Below are 17,465 nucleotides of genomic sequence, written 5' to 3'. Positions count from 1 at the left end.
TCCATAAAATGCTGGGAAATTCTTGATTAGCTGCACTATTGGCGGCTCCTCAAGAAGGGCTCAGCTCCATGAGTAAGTAAGTAAGTAATTGGTGACTAGTATTCGGACGCCAGAAATGAGGCTTATCAAGTTGCAATTTATATCTACACACACAGACCCTGAACGCCTTCACTGTTAGTTGGTTAGCTCATGAGTTAGCTAATTACCCCTGTACTAAACATCGCAACTTCACACCACGCCGTTAAGGCATATAGGCAGTATGAGAACGTGGAGGTGAATCTCCACGCATTCTTAATCATGGCCTTGCACTCAAGAAGTTAAACTTAAAACTAACCTCTGTTTTCATGCGTTTTTATTTCTTATTGACTGAGTTTTTACATAGAGCAGCCATAATGTTTAACATTCTTTCTGGGCGTAAATGATACGGGAATATGTACGTATACGTACATAGCATGTAGTAAAAAAATATCGTTAATTAAAAGGTAAAAAAAGGCAAAGATGTTCTCCTCTTATTTAATTAAGCACTACGCCATAAAGACGAATGGGGGAGTGGAGGTATAGCTCCACTATTCTTGACATCGGCACTAGATGGAGGTAAGTGGTGAGATTCATGATCCGGCCACTCTACTCCTGGGGGGAAGAGCTCCGCTACCCACCGGATAGGAGATTGGTGGGCCCCAGAGGCTGTCTGGACGCTGTGAAGAAAGGATTTTCTTACCGCTGTCGAGAATCTAACCCTGGCCGTCCAGCCCCATATCCCGTCGCTATAGAGACTGGGCTATCCTGTCGTTAAATTAAAGTGAAAAAGTCTATACCGATAATTGTAAGTTCGAGGAGAACCATTAGCTGCGAACTGTATCATTGTTACTGTAGTGAAAAGCGTAAATGACATAAAGTTTGCTGTTGGCAACGTGCTCCCTGGTTCCCAAAGCTGCAGGATGGTGCACGAGTGTCTCATGAACTTGTCCCGAGCGCAGGAATTACTAGTTTAGTCTGAGCTTGTTCGTTAGAAACGATGTCACGGCCCTAGGTCTCTGCATGGAGGTGGTGGTCCCATCGCCGTCCGTGACATCCACGTTCACAGGAATACTTTCTGCACCGTCACTGATATAAAAATTGTGGTTGTGATTTGCAGACCCTAGTGACCTTCGAGAGCCGAATTGCTGCGGATCTGGAAGACCTCTCCATCCCAACTGCCTGCCGGTGCCCCTGCCCCCGGAAGACCATTTCTACCGCCTCCACAGACAGACGTGTATGAACATGCTGCGATCTCTGGCAGGCGTCAGGCCCGACTGCCGTCTGGGTGAGCAAACCTCAGAATATAGCAGGCCTTGTCTCTGCGCTTTTCAGTGCCCCAGACACAAGTATAGATAAATTTGCCTGTGTATGGACACTGGTTATTGGCCCAACCAGCCTCCTATAGAATGAATACCAGGGATCTTTCCCTGAGAGTAAAGCGGCCGGAGCATGAAGCTGACCACTCACCTCAATCTAGTTCCGATATTAAGGATGGTGAAGCTATACCTCCACTCTCCAACACGCCTTCGTGGCGTGAGACTTAATTAATTAAGCACAGAAAAAAATACACCTTTACCACTCCATCCTATGTCTCTAAGATCCAGTTTAATATTATTCTCCCACCTACATCTAGGTCTTCCTAGCGATCTTTGTCTTTCCGGTTTTACCACCAAGACATTGTGTGCATTCCTCTTCTCTTTCATGCATGCTACTTGCCCTTCCTATCTAACACTCCTTCAGTTGATCATTTTACTTATATTTGGCGAAGAGTACAAGTTACGAAGCATCTCATTGTGTAGTCCTCCACAGCCAATCTTAAAAACATCAATGAATATAAGATGCCTCAAATGGGAGATTAAAATTAATTTAATCATAAGAACTTGTCACCCCCTACACCACACAATAATGCCACAACTGTAACTACGTTACGAGACCGTCCCATAAAATTTGGCGTAACTCGTCATGAAGATGGAATGCTTGGTGAACGCGAATAATTAAAACACTGGTGATGAGACGAGCAGGGAATTTAGCACGCATGGTGGCGAAGAGGAAAGCATATAGGATTTTTATGGGAAAACCAGAAGGAAAGAGACCACTAGGAAGACCTAGAAAGAGGACCGAGGATAATATTAAAATGGATATTAGAGAGCTAGGACGGGGCGGTATGGACAGGATTGATCTGTCCGGTGGAGGGATTTTGTGAACATGGTAATGAACCTTCGGGTTCCATGAAATAGCGAGAAATTCTGGAGTGGGTCAGCGACTTGCAGATTCTGAAGAAGAGCTCAGCTTTGTGGAGTCAATTAGATCGTCGTCATAACATTGGGATTCCTGAGGGATGTGTAAACTAGTAGGGCCGATCTCACAATGGTTACGAACAGGTGCAGTTTCACCTGTTAATAAATGGTCACAACTCTCATGAAACGATCCTGTGATACCCACTGGACGAATCACAAGGTCATTCTGTACATGTTCGTGAAGACAATATTCCTGTCCCAACTGGGAATAGAACCAGGGAGTTCAGCCTGTGACTTAGCCACTTCCCCGATCAATCTACGGCGGTATTCTTGAAAACAATTATGGGAAGAACCTATGGCCTACTTGCCTTTCATACGACACGGACCGCATGGAGAACGATGCCTCAAATAATTCTTCGTTGACGGGGGAACGGCTTTATTGAGCTGTTATCTAGCAACGGTTGGAGGATTCGCAGACCCACAGACACGTCCGTGAAACAATTCTTCTACTGTTGCTTATATTCGATGTGCGGGAACGTGTTTACCAAGACGTTGCCTAGTAATGAAATGGATATATTTTTATTGAGCCATTGCCTAGCAACAGTGGAAGTGATACGTAGATATACAGAAACACAGACTGACCGGGTGGATTTATGAAATATGCCTTTGAGATGGGCTCAGCTGCTATGATGTACATGCCACGTTTCATAAAGATTGATTCGGGCATTCCAAAGTTAATAAGGGGGATTTACAGACACACAGACATCATTGAGATCGCATAAGCCTACTTTCATTTTTTTTTTTTCAAAATAAGGAAGGTAGGTTAAAAAAGGCACTTCATCGCACTTTGGAAGGAAAATCTTAAGAACGCTTTTTCCTTGTAGGACTCCTTCCACAGGTGTGGCACCAGATCATTTAGTGTGGTTGGTCAGAACTTGTGGGGTTTGAACCGAATTAATTATGCAAGCTGACCAATGAGGCTGCACTCAAGTATTGACATAACCCCCCTCCCCCAACTACGCGCTAATTCACGCATGCGCTTTGCGTTTGTTCGGACCTAAATAAGAGACCCTCCCTCTGACGAACGATAATCGACCCGCAACACACAAAACAAACCCCCTCACCCTACCGTCTGCATCCTTACGACACTACAAACAACCCCGAACAGCATCCTACCAGCTTCTGCTACCCGCATGACGCGTAAACACGCTGAGGGAAGATTTTTGCTTGAGAGTGCATCATGTTTACTGCTTACCGAACCCCTGTACAATGTCCGTCTCACCCTTTAGCCTCAGAGAACAGAAATTATTGCTTTACATAATCTGAAATTACCTTTACATTACAATGATAACTATTACACAAATACAGAAATTTGTTGATCGACATTTCTCGAAGTTTTACATTGAATGCATCTTATTGTGAACAAAAGGTAACCATATCAATAACACGGCTATCGATCAGGGCATACTTTCTTAATTTTGTACCAAAGAACAATTTCTTACGTTAAATAGAAATGAAAACCGAAAATGTTCAACTCGAAGTCGCATTTCATGCAATCATATCTGTGGTACTTTTGTTGCAGAAATTCCACTATCATAACTGCCCCTTGATTTTAAACGAGTAGTTGTTTGTCTTGAGGTCGTTTCCTTTTCTCTCCCTGGTGGGGTACGTGGGGTTTCTTGGTGGGGCATCGTGCTTCTGGGGGGCAGGGCACCATGATGTACGAGGAGGTGACAAGCGACCTCACGACTCAAGCCACTCCAGCATCTCCTAATGGCCTGGTAACAAAGGGGCGAATACTGAATGACGTAGCGCATCCTCCCCCCTGCGCGTCTGCGCAGAGCCACGATACGGGGCGACAGCTGCTGTCATGGGGTCGCTGTGAAGTAGGGTGAGGAACACAGGGTGCAAATAGTAATTTTTGGCACCTTGTGCGAGAGGAGACGCCTTAGTTTTATTTTTCTTATTAAATGTAACTTGAACTTAAGTAATTTCTAAATAAAGACGTTCCATGTGTGTCAATTAGAACAACGCTAGGTGGTGCAGCAAGAATGGAAATTGCCTTACAGTTTCAGAGCGCAATGGCTGTACGCAGAACCGGAATAGCTCAGTCGATAAAGCGACGGGCTACGGGCTGCCGGCAGAGAAAACGGGGTTCGATTACCGGCAGGGGCAAGAGAATGTTTATTCCTCCTTAGCGCCCAGACCAGCTCTGGGTTCCTTCAAGCATTCTACGCAATGAACTACCAGGGGCTGTTTCCTTGGGGGTAAAGGGGCCAGGGAAGGAAGGTGATCACTTACTTCAATTAGTGCCGATGTCAAGAAGGAGCTATACCTCCATTCCTCCATACGTCTTCACGGCGTGATGCTTAATTAAGTAAGAACTTTGACAGATTTACCTTTTTATCTTCAATGGCGGAGTGCACGCGGAAGGGTAGTTGGTTGAGGCACTGTGCTACAAGCCGTTAGGTCGCGGGTTCGAATCCTGATGAGGTGGAGTTTTCAATTGATCTAATCCTTCCAGCCGCACTATGGCACTGGGATCGACTCAGCCTCTAACAGAAATGAGTACCAGGGTTCTTCGTGGTGGGGTAAAGGGCGGCCGGCGAGTAAAGCTGATAACCTTACTGCCATCTGTGAGCCGATTGTCTAGGAAATGTGAGACCCTCAACGTCTCACAAACATATGGGCCTTCATGGCCTGTTACAGGGTTAAATTTACTTTTTTTTTAATTTAATGGCAGTACTCACGTTGCTATGTGAGTCAGAAAGGTCGAATAATGGCCACGCCATAGCTCAAGCTTTTAGTCGCTGGCTTCCCACCGCGGCGGCCCTGGTTAGATCCCGGGTCTGGTCAAGTGGGATTTGTGGTGGACAAAGTGGCGCTGGGGCAGGTTTCCTCCGAGTACTTCGGTTTCCCCTGCCAATCTTCTTTCCACCAATTGCTCCACAATCACCCTCACCTATCATCTGGGGCTGGTACAATACTATTTTGATTAATTTCGTGCTTCAAAGGAGTATCGTAGTTTTATGTAGGTCTGTTATATTGTTTGCCTTCACTGCACACGTTGCATCCATGTGTGTCTATATTCCTACATTTCTACGCTTATAACGAAAATGCGATTATTTTTTTATCTCTAGTGGGGTGGGACTAAATCCCTTGTACTGCGGGCACTTCTGGCCTATTGTACCAGCCCCAGATGATAGGTGAGGGTGATTGTGGAGCAACTGGTGGAATGAAGATTGGCAGGGGAAACCAAAGTACTCAGAGAAAACCTGCCCCAGCGCCACTTTGTCCACCACAAATCCCACTTGACCAGACCAGGGATCGAGCCCGCGCCGCCGCAGTGAGAAGCCAGCGACTAACCGCATGAGAAATGCGATTAACTAAGTTAATGATTATGTAAGGCAAATCGGAAATGAATGACGGAAGAAGAGGCAGTGTTCAGCGTCTAGGTATTACTTGTCACTCCCGTTTGAGGACCGGCGGAAATCACGAATATTTTCCGATGGGGTCGGGATTCACTCCTGAGTTCATAACTCATTGTCAGTACATTAATCTAATCGAGATAACACTCGAAATTTAAATATAAAATAATATAAACTAAATATTGGTTGTGTCAATTCCTTAAGGTCGGTTCTGTATGGGCGCAAATCTTGGTCTCTGACATTAAGGGAGGACCATAAACTGAGGGTGTTTGAGAACAGGGTGTTGAGAATATTTGAGCCAAAGAGAAATGAATTGACGTAAGGTTGGAGAAAACTGCATAATGAGGAGCTTCATAACTTGTACTCTTCTCCAAATGTAATTAGAATGATCAAGTCAAGGAGGATGAGATGGGCGGGGCATGAATCACGAATGGGAGAGAAGAGGAATTCATATAGGATATTGATGGGAAAGCCAGAAGGAAAGAGATCACTTGGAAGACCAAGACGTAGGTGGGTGAACAATATTTAAATGGATCTTAGAGGGATAGGATGGGGTGGTGTGGATTGAATTGATTTGGCTCAGGATAGGGATCAGTGGAGGGCTCTTGTGATCACGGTAATGAACCTTCGGGTTCCATAAAATGCTGGGAAATTCTTGAGTAGCTGCACAATTGGAGGCTTCTCAAGAAGGGCTCAGCTCCTTAACGTCGTTATTTCAACCGATGAGTATATCGCCTTGACTAGGTCGTTATATTGTCGTTTGCGGGTGTCATTAAAGTAGGAGAAGCTGTAAGGGTTGCGTCCTACCCGTTACAGTCTGAAGGAGATTTGTGGAATTCGGTACTATATAACTTCTTAAACTGAATTAATGTCGTCAAACAAATTCAAAGTTCATTAGTTCAAATGCATTCCTTTTAATCACGATCATCTTCCCATTTCAGTTGACGTAACCTCTGCAGCTGAAACGATATCGTTAAATAAGTGATATTCATTCAAACCCTTCCCTCTGTAACATTCAAGATTTTTTTTTTCTTGACACTACAGCCCTCATTTGGGCCTAGGCCTACCTCCATGAACTTCTCCGTTCACTTCGGTTTTTCTAGATCTTACACATTCGGTGGGACTCCTTGGGTGGGTGATCAGCTCGTCGCAAGGCCTCTACCTGTACAAAAACACAGAAAAACGTACGCACAAAAACTAAACATCCATGCCCTGAGTGGGATTCGAACCTACGATCCCGGTTTCCAAGCGAGCGAAGACGGTACATGACTTAGACCGCTCGGCTACCGTGACCGGCAACATTCAACATTATTTTCTACAAATTTTCGACGTTATATAACATCTGTATTTAAATTAACAACATATAATAACCTGAGAATCCGATCACAGTGGTCGCGCAGTCTGAAGCCGGGTATCGACTGCGCGCGGCTGCCGCGCAAGGCAATGTTCGTTGCTTTGCCTCGCAAAGTCGATACCATGTTGCCGCGCGGCAGAAAAGTACTGCCGCGCGCGATCTTAGCGCATGTCGAGCCAAATCGGAGAGGTTTTTGTCCCGCGGCAAAGGGATTTCAGTTTGCTGTGCCCTTTTAGTTGAGGCAGTCTGAGAACTGCCGCACTTCAATGCTGGATACGAACACGGTAAACAAACGAAAGAGTTTGCCGCGCACGAACAGCTGCCCGCGGCAGCCGCGTCCAATCGATACCCAGCCAAAGGCAAGAAATTTTTCGCCCTCTCGAACGTTGGGTTAATGGGTTCGAATCTCACTCAAGGTATGGATGTTTATCTACGTTTATTCTGTGTTTGTGTTGTCCTGTGTAAGTAGCGGCCTTGCAACGGGCTGATCCCTTGTCCAAGGAGACTTACCGACTGTCTAAGTTAAGAAACGGAAGTGAAACGAAACGTTTCATGGATGCCCTATGCTGCAAGTGGGAGCAACAGAAAGTAGATAGATAGAATAACCTGAGAATCAATTAGGAGAGCGACGACAAGTTTATCTACACTCCTGTAGGTCACGACAACTCCATTATGAACCTTACGTATCCGAAGATCATCTCATTCGACCTTGAATAACTTCTGAAGTTGTAACAGTTATTCAGTAATCTAATCAGTTGGGCGAGAGACTTCATACAGGCGAAGACTGCCTTCATCCTACCCATAATTCACGATCATTTTGACCTCCGTAGTGGAACCCACGTCCCCAGTTATGTTGACAGGTCCCCGAGCACAGACCAACACGGCGACGGCGTTCATTGACGGGAACTTCCTGTACGGTTCGAACGTGAGGCTCTCGGACGAGTTGCGCCTCTTGAAAGGAGGTTTGATGAAGACTCTACACGCCTTCAGCGACTTGGGCCTCAAGGAGCTCATGCCTCTAAAGCTGCAGTTTCCTGATGACGGCTGCATCCGCAGTAGCCCCGACATCTTCTGCTTCCTTGCAGGTAACATTCCCCAGTCTCCTCCTTGCCTCGTGACGTGTCCCAGTTTGTTGTTCTCTAACTAATAGCCGGAGGCAGCGCGCACTGGGGAGAAGAGGAATGCATGTAGGGTTCTGGTGGGAAATTCAGAAGGAAAGAGATCACTAGGAACACCCAGATGTGGACGGGAGGATAGTATTCAAATGAATGTATACTAGAGGGATAGGATTGGATATGGATTGGATTCTTCTGGCTCAGAATTGGGACCAGTGGAGGGCTCTTATGAAGACGGTAACATGCTTTCGGGTACAAAAAATGTTACGAAATTCTTGAGAACTGAACGACTGGTGACGTGTTAAGGAGGACTCATCTCCATGGAGTTGTAACTAAATAGCCACATAAATTAGTAACTTATTAATTTACCAACCAACAAAATTACTTTGTAACTAGCTTGTCTACCGAATAAGTAACTGAATTGCAGGCTGACTGTCTAACACTAATTGACTCAAAGCTTATCTAACTATTGTAATTGTTGATTGCTTGGGTGGTTGGCTGACTAACCAACGAGCTGTTTCAGTGAAGAAATAACTAAGTGAAATACTAGGTAAATGGTCCATTGATTTTTGAGTCATGGATGAGAAGTAAGTATTATTTTTTTAATGCTAGTGGGGTGGGACTAAGTCCCTTGTACTGCGGCCACTTCTGGCCTATTGTACCAGCCCCAGATGATAGGTGAGGGTGATTGTGGGGCAATTGGTGGAATGAAGATTGGCAGTGGAAGCCGAAGTACTCGGAGAAAACCTGCCCCAGCGCCACTTTGCCCACCACAAATCCCACTTGACCAGACCCCGGGATCGAACCCGGGCCGCCGCGATGGGAAGCCAGCGACTAACCGCTTGAGCTGTGGCGCGGCCTGAAAAGTAAGAAGCTAAATAGATTTTTTTTTTTAGTTTCTTGGGGTGGGTTGAGAGTGAGTCCACTTGGTACGTCGGCCACTATCTGGACTATTGTACCAGCCCCGAATGAAAGATGATGAGTGTGGAGTAGTCGGTGGAATGAGAGTTGGCAGGGGAAATCGAAATATTTTGAGAAAACTTGCCCCAGTGCCACTTTGTCCACCACAAATTCCACGCGATCTGACCTGGGATCGAACCCTGGCCACCGCGGTGGGAAGCCGGCGACTAATCGTCCCGGCTACAGCACGACGTCTCTAAGTAACTAACTAACTAGTTAAGTGACTGAGTTTAAATAAGGAAATGGATGTATTTTTATTCTCACCTTTTGGTAGCGCTAATGGGCCGATGTGGCTTACATTAAGTTTTATCAGTTTCTTCCATGCATAAATATCATTTAAGAAATGTTGTCAAAATCTGTCCAGTCAGATCTCAGCTACTTCAGACGAACAAACTAAAAGGCGGCTATGCAGAAATTAAAAATGCTACTCTATTTTGTTTCGTGAAAATCTCGCAACTTTACAATTTAAAAGATATGCATTTATGTTATAGACATATAGTATTTTATCTTATCGAAGATCTTGCATAAAATCAATTTAATTATTTCAAAATGGACGCCAAGGAAGCCTCACAATTTCATTACGAGTGTAAACTTACTGCATCTGTTGGCCACCAAGTAACTTTGTTCACTGAAATACAGAGCTGATGCGAATGGAGCAGACAGGATTCCTGAAAATATTATTATAAAAGAATCAATTAAAGTCGACAACTAACAATATTTAGTCGTCGTTTTCTAGCCCATGATTTCAGTAGATACGGCTGTTTACCAGAACGATAACATTAAGTAGGTTACGTGCATTTGTTTATCATTCGTAGGTAAAAAAGGTAAAGCTCTCCCTGTAACCAGCCATTGAGGCCCATAGGGTTGTGAGACGTTGAAGGTCCCACATTATCTAGACAATGGCTCACAGATGGCGGTCAGGTTGTCAGCCTTACGCGTCGACCGCCCTTTACACCCCAGGAAGATTCCTGGTACTCATTTCTGTTAGAGGCTGTGTCGACATCAGGGCCATAGTGCGGCCGGAAGGATTAGGTCAGTTAAAAAATACACCTTATGGGGACTCAAACCCACGACCTTCCGGATTGTAGCATAGTGTCTCAACCAACTACGCTACCGCGTGCCCCCTATCATTCTTAGGTTATTTAAGCAAACCAACGACTTCTGCTTGCACTGAAACGAGGTTCTTTTCTTGCAGGTGACAACCGGGCCAACGAGAACATGGCGCTGGCTGTGCTACATACGATGTTGGTGAGGGTTCACAACCAGATCGCGTCAGAACTGAGCCAAATTAACTCCTTGTGGGACGACGAGAAGCTCTACCAGGTACCAGTTTCCATCTGATTTCAGTAAGCAGTCAATCATGGCAGATTCATAACTGGCAAACACTTTGCTAGATCGATAGACTTCCCATAGAGTGGCAAGAGTAAGGAATTCACGTTGTCTCAAACTATTGCACCGGGTCGGTCGGGTCGAGTAAATTGCTGCTGTCCTCGCCAGCACAGTCAATCTTGTTTTCGGGTCCCATCCGCACGCATAACCATATCCTTGTTCTTTTTTTCCCCCCCAAGAATTTTACGTCTTTTGAAATTGGGCCTCCTGTTCAACGAGAAGAGGTGTCTAACTGTTAGTGGTCACTCCCCTTCTACTGGGGGTTACTTGACTTTACAAACAAACACACACACTTACCTCTCGACTAACTCAGACAATGATTCTTGGACTGTCTCGAAAGACGTCAGCGACTGACTGACTGCTAAGTTACTGCTGGCCCTCGCCAGCACAATGATTCTCCGTTCAGAGTTCCACGGAACTCACGCCCGAATTTTACCATCTGGCGGTTTTTGGAGCCTTCAGATACTATGTCACTACTCCCATCGCACCGATTTCAGTGAACTACTTGAAATATTATTGTTGTGTTTCTGAAAATTATAGTCCGTTGCTTTGCTATAGCAGCAATATAATCATGTTTATGATAGGAGTCGTCCGTGGAGCTGCTTTAGGAAGGATATTATTATGTTTGTGAAGAATGCCGTCAATAACGTTGCCATAGCAACAGTATTGTGATTTGTAGGAGACGCGACACATCGTAGCGGCGATGGTGCAACACATCACGTACACCGAGTTCCTTCCCATGCTACTCGGCAAGGAAGCAATGGAGAAGTACGACTTACTTCCTAAATCTAAGGTACGGTAGCTGCAAGTGTTGGCAGAACCCACAGCAGCACAGAGTGGGTCGCAGTAGATAACCTCCCGTTCCTTGCACAGGGCTACTGGGGAGGGTATGACCCCAACGTGGATGTCACAATTCCTTCAGCATTTATGACGGCTGCCTTCAGGTTCGGCCATTCGCTGCTGCCAAACGTGCTGGAGAGATGGAGCCCTAACCATGTCAGGATAGGTCAGTGATATGCCTGTCCTCTACTTCAGGGTCCGTCTTTGCCTTCCTTGTACCGAATCCAAGGTTCAGTTTCCTGGTTTTACTCGCCCTTAAATGTTTTGCTTCATTTTAATGATTTGTACGGCTGCATTTGTGACATATCACGTGACCAGTTTTGTGTGAAAAGCATAAAAACGTGCCTCTTAAAATAAAATAGAAATAAGCTGCTGATGGATTTAATCTCGATACCATTTAATAGCACGAAAAGATTAATTAATTAAACACACACCATCAAGAAGTATGGGGGAGTGGAGGTATAGCTCCACCATTCTTGAAGTACCCATTGGATAGAAGCTGGGTGGACCCCAGATCCCGTCTGGACGCTATTGAGTAGAGACAAATCCCTCACCCCCTCAGGGAATCGAACACTAGCCATCCATAGCGTAGCCTGTCACTATGCCGACTGAGCTATCCCAGCTCCCCGTTATGTTGCAAGTTCTTTATATAAGTTATTTTATTCAGCTGTGTTGTTCTTTTCTTACATTTGGTTAACTTGCTAAAGTAAGAATAGACTGTGTGTGTGGTCTTGTGGTCAGAGTTCCTGGCTACAGATCCAGAGGTCCCGGGTTCGATTCCCGAAGCTACCAGATTTTCTGAGAACTAGTGGGTCTGGAACGGGGCCCACTTAGCCTCGTGAGGATAACTGAAGAGCTACTTGAATGGAAAAGTAGCGGCTTCGGTCTAGAAAGCAGAGACCAACGGCCGCGGGAATCCGTTGTGCTGACTAGGCGACACCCTCTATCCGCTAAAGTTGGCACTAACTTCGCCGACAAGCGGCGGTCGCTAGGTCGGTATAGTTTGCTTTCGGACGGACTGCCACAGAGTTTTTGTCCTTCTAGCACTCATGCGTCGTATCTGGGAGATCTCACGTTCAGATCTCCGGCCCTGGGACCAGACGTCCTGACTGCGAATCTTTATGTCTTTCTTCAGGCAAACAATGGGATTGCATGTCAAATTAGGACACAACTATGTACTTCCTCTAATAATTTTCTGATTTGCTATTCAATAATCCTATGAAAGAGTTCTGTTTTCTGGGATACAAGGTATGAAAATCACCTGATGTTTCCGAGGAACAATTAGCCTCCATCTTCAAGGTCGAAGAATAAGCCGAGGTCGCTACTTCTGCTTCATGCTGGTTTCTTGCTTGCATGAAAATGGTGGTGACATGATTCTTCAAAACTTTCAGTGATTTTCATCGGACTACTTTAACACCGCTCTTTTCCAACCCGCCTTTGCTTGTATCGGCGCAGTCGGAATGGTGCTATCCCTGCTACACCTGTTTCTACCTTAGGACAGTGTATGATAGCTACTGCAAGTTGTCCTCACAGATCAAACTAAGGAAGATCGGTATAGGTACGGGAAACTAGCTGGGTCGGTTCGCATGAGTCTCAGGGTAGCGATGCCGAAGAAAGCGTTTTTCTGAGAGTTGATCCAATTGACGTTTATTCACCTTCTAATTCACCACACTGTTAAATTAATGTATTCTTAGCTTTAAGTTACAGCGTTACACTATCGGCTAGCTATGTCCCGGAGCGTGCAAGGGTCACGTCCGTTCAGTTCGGAATATTGTGAAAGTCTCTCCTTTGTGGAATGGCTTGCACCCCCACGCCGGGAATTCGAAAGATGGTGTTGACATATATATTTTCATCCCATCTTCCGTAGGAAGCTTGAACGAGGCAACCCAATCATACTGGCCCTCATTCACAGGCAATTGTAAGAAGCTCTGACCTGTCCTTTTAGCCGCGTCCGGTTCCCTGTACCCGAGCTAAATTTATGACTGATCGTAAATGTCATAACTCCGGACTTCTTGTTTCTGCCAGAATCTAGAAATTTTCAACATAAACACCGTATTGCACGTCCCAGACAATGAAATACGATATTATAGATCACGATACATTTCCAGTAATACCGAAACATAAGACTTTTGAAATTCAAATTACCGAGAATTAATTAGAAATAAATTTCATGGTCATCTATAATCATCCAAATAAATAAGGGCTCAGAATGATCAGCGTCAACTTGCAATTCTGTATACCAGAAGACAGAACACTTCAAAACCACCGCTGCGGAAACCTCAAATCATACGATCATCTGATCATTCGCCCTGCTTAGCCTGAGTTACCGAGAACGTCGGTAAATAAGCTATAAATAGATAAACCCTTGTTATAACGGACAGAATTTGGTTGTGTACAATTGTGAATTTTTAGAGATGATGCAGCAGTAAGAAGGTTTTGTCGTTAGAACACTATTTAAAGAAACAATATAACAGCCGCACTAGGCCCTGGGGTTTACTCAGCCTCTAACAGAATGAGTACCAGGAATTAATTAAATAATTTTCCTGGGGAGTAAAGCGCGGCCGGCGCGTAAGGCTGACAACCTTACCGCCATCTTTGAGCCGATTGTCTAGACAATGTGGGACCCTCAACGTCTCACAACCCTATGGGCCTTCACGGCCTGGTACAGGGATAACTTTACTTTTTACTTTTTAAAGATCTCTAATTAATCACATTGTGTGTTTCACTGTTTAGTGCGCGTGTTGGCCGGTGTACTTCGTTGAATGCACATTCGCTCGGTTATAGCAGACACATACGATAATGAACGTCCCTTTTAATCCTTTATAACAAGGTTTTGCTGTGTTGTCTTACTCTGCAGGAGTCCAGAGGCTGAGCGAAGTGCTGAAGCGACCCTTCGACCTGTACAAGCCAGGATGGTATGACCAGTACGTCATCGGACTCATTAACCAGGTGGCTCAGGCTATGGACGACGGGGTCACCCAAGAGGTATTGTAGAACAGCTGATGGTGTGTTGTCAGATCAACCAATAGTTTTAGAATCTTAATCTGTTATACGTGTTCTGATACTAGTGACGTAAACTTATCTGCACTATGCCATAAAGTGTGTAACCGTCACGGTGCACATTAGACCCTGTACTAGAGCAAAGGTTAAAAAGTTAAAATTGTTCCTGTGCTTAATTAATTAGGCACTGCGCCATGGAGACATATGGGGGACTGGAGGTATAGCTGCACTGTTATTGACCTTGTCACTAGATACAGGTGAGTGATCAGCTTCACGCCCCGGCCACTTTAGCCCCAAGGAAGCATCCCGGTACTCATTGTATAAAAGGCTGGATAGGCCCCAGAGCTGATTTGGACGCTGTGGAGTAGAGACAAGCCTCTTGTCCCTGTCTGGAGTCGAACCTCGGTTATTCATCCCGTTGTTATATCGACTGAGTTAGCCTGGCTCCCTGAGACTCCGCACTAGTTGGAAGAGAAAAGGCTTCATCACTCGACCGTTTACACCCGGTACGCATTGGGTTGGAGGCTCGGCAGACTCTAGGTGCGTTGTACACGAGGAGAAAAGAAAATTACTGAGGGAATTATATGTATATATGTATGTGTGTAAGGGGTGGGCCATAAAATCCGGCCCTCGCACTGCAACCTTCAATGATCTATTGTGCTTCCCCTTTGGATTAACCCTTTATTAACCCTACACTTTGAATGAAATGTAGGACTTTATTTATGGGGGTGTCATAAAGGTCACTTGGTTCCAGGAAGAATTGACCCAGGTGACGAAATCTTAGGTAAGCTATAGCCTCACAATCACACAGGATGTGTGTGACTGATTCATCTTCTTGTAGGCACCTTTCACAGGTTGGGTCGCCTGTCAGTCCCAGTTTGAAAAGGTGTCCTTTTAGATGGCAGTGTCCAGTAAGTAATCCTACCACCCATCTTAGTGGATCTCTGTTTAATTTCAACAGGTCCTTCGTTCTTCTGCCAGAGGGTCCTGAAAAAAATCCTTTGAAGGGATTATAAATTAAGAACGGTTAGATTTGACGTGTGGGGGAGAAAGAAATACTTTAACAGCTTTGGCTGGCAACACTGACATCCACTCACAATCTCTTCTTCAGAGGACTACCGCCACATATTCCACCTGCTATATTTCGTCATCCTGACGTGTATCACACATCCTGTGTGTCTCATCGTTCTTAATCAATCACAACAGTAATATTCGGCCAAGAATAAAGTTTATTATAGACCACCTGTCTTCAACCATTTAGTTTAAGTAAATATTTAACGAGTTAAGCAGAGAAATAGAATAGATTTTCTCACATTTAATAAGTTTGAGTTCTGAAATATGCTTAGATGTAAGAGGTTATTCACTGTCCCTAGGTGACTTGATGGCCGGTCACAGTGGCCGGGCGGTCTAAGGCATGAACTGTCTTTGCTTGCTCGAACGCCGGGATCGTGGGTTCGGATCCAATTTATGTGCGTTCATTCTATGTTTGTGTTGTCCTGTGTATAGGTAGTGGCATTGCGACGGGCTGATCCCNCAGGGAATCCTGTCGACTGTGTATAGGTTCAAGAACCCGAAAAGCGGCCAAAGCACAAAAAATGGCTGTGGAGCCATAATAATAATAATAATAATAATAATACCTCCACTCTCCCATACATCTTCGTGGCGAAGCATCCAGTACTGTACAGCGTGACATTTGACTTTAGTCAACGTCAAGAAATACTCTTCTCCTGTCGCTGCGTCACTCAACTTCATTCATTGGACTCCAAAAATGAATTGTTGTTGCGATTTTTATATATTTACTTTAGGAAAATGGCAAGAACAAGTTAGGCAGCAGAAGGGTTCGGCATGATTTAAGCCTGCCATTCAACACGTTCGATGAAGTTGTAAGACCTCGCGAACTCTGTGTTGCAGGTGACGAACCATTTGTTCCAGCAGCCCTCACACGGGTACGGTATGGACCTGGCGTCTTTGAACCTACAGAGGGCCCGCGAACATGGGGTGCCGGGGTACAACAGCTACCGCCATCTGTGCGGGCTGCAGCCACTGCCTCGCTGGTCCCTCATGCTACAGGCACTGCCCAATGAAACAGTGCGCCGTTACCAGGACATCTACGAGTAGGCACTTGACGTCATGAGTAAATGTTGGGACTTAACATCTGAGCTAGTGGTAATGTGAGGGATGAAGGCAAGTTTGTTGTGCTATTCTGTTATTTTGCGGCTCGACTGATGATGTTATGTGTCGTTGAATGGTATACTGCAATAAGGTTATGATATGAATAGGAAGGGGATATATGGTGATTCGCCTAACTTACTTTACGGTACTCTACCAGCAATTGACTGAAGCGACTGAGGAAACCCCAGGCCAGGAGCGAAAGCACAAGCAGTCGATGCGGGTGCTTTGGGGCAGCAGAATATCTGCCGCCGGCCCTAGGAAAACCACAGTAATCCTTAGTTAGGATAATCAGTTTTGGGTCCAAGATTGAAATCCGGATGATCTCGGATTCGATTAGCGGTGCCATGGCTGGTTACCTTAAGACTTTTCATGATTTTCCTTAAGTATTCCAGATGAATTTTACCAATGAATCTTCAAATAGGCCGTGATCGCTTCTTTTCACATCTTCCTCAACTTATCCTTGAAAACCGTCTCTCAGTTCGACATACACAGTTAAGGAATATAAGAAATGCTCATAGTTTACCCAACATAGGTGGCACGCGGTATAAGCTGCAAAGTCACGGGTTCGAATCCCGATGAGGTCATTGGATTTTTTTTTTCAGTTTAGCTACTCCTTCCAGCCGCACTATGGCCCATGGGTCTACTCAGCTGCTAATATAAATGAGTATCATGAATCTTCCTGCGGGTAAAGGGTGGTCGGCGCGTAAGGTTGACAACCTCACCACCATCTGTGAGCCGATTGTTTAGACATCTCATAACCTTATGAACCTCCACGGCCTGTTACAGGGATTTTATTATTATTAGAGGGGGTGGGTTTCCCCAGTTATTGGTCCATTGTGCGTCCCCCTTTAATTTCTACTGTCGCCATATCCTACCGGTACTGGTGAGTGCTATCAGCCAACGAGGTCGGCCGTCGGTATCTGATATTTCCCCCCTCTACCAGAGGCATTGG

General features: G+C 45.2%; 2 protein-coding genes across 2 annotated transcripts in view; both read left to right on the top strand.

Moving 5' to 3' along the window:
- LOC111874692 (chorion peroxidase-like) overlaps positions 1–3,174 on the top strand; it is an 8,201-nt gene extending 5,027 nt beyond the window's left edge. Inside the window, exons 4-5 of the mRNA XM_023870405.1 lie at positions 1,136–1,303; positions 3,140–3,174. Coding sequence (XP_023726173.1) covers positions 1,136–1,303; positions 3,140–3,174 — 203 coding nt within the window. The remainder of the gene's footprint in view (positions 1–1,135; positions 1,304–3,139) is intronic.
- Positions 3,175–7,887: 4,713 nt separating this feature from the next.
- LOC111874703 (lactoperoxidase-like) overlaps positions 7,888–17,465 on the top strand; it is a 14,838-nt gene continuing 5,260 nt past the window's right edge. The window contains exons 1-6 of the mRNA XM_023870424.2: positions 7,888–8,122; positions 10,308–10,435; positions 11,181–11,294; positions 11,375–11,507; positions 14,199–14,326; positions 16,253–16,455. Coding sequence (XP_023726192.2) covers positions 7,888–8,122; positions 10,308–10,435; positions 11,181–11,294; positions 11,375–11,507; positions 14,199–14,326; positions 16,253–16,455 — 941 coding nt within the window. The remainder of the gene's footprint in view (positions 8,123–10,307; positions 10,436–11,180; positions 11,295–11,374; positions 11,508–14,198; positions 14,327–16,252; positions 16,456–17,465) is intronic.

The sequence above is a fragment of the Cryptotermes secundus genome, unplaced genomic scaffold (genome assembly GCF_002891405.2).
Source record: "Cryptotermes secundus unplaced genomic scaffold, Csec_1.0 scaffold285, whole genome shotgun sequence".
Lineage (NCBI taxonomy): Eukaryota > Metazoa > Arthropoda > Insecta > Blattodea > Kalotermitidae > Cryptotermes > Cryptotermes secundus.
This window is presented reverse-complemented; position numbering and strand designations above follow the sequence as displayed.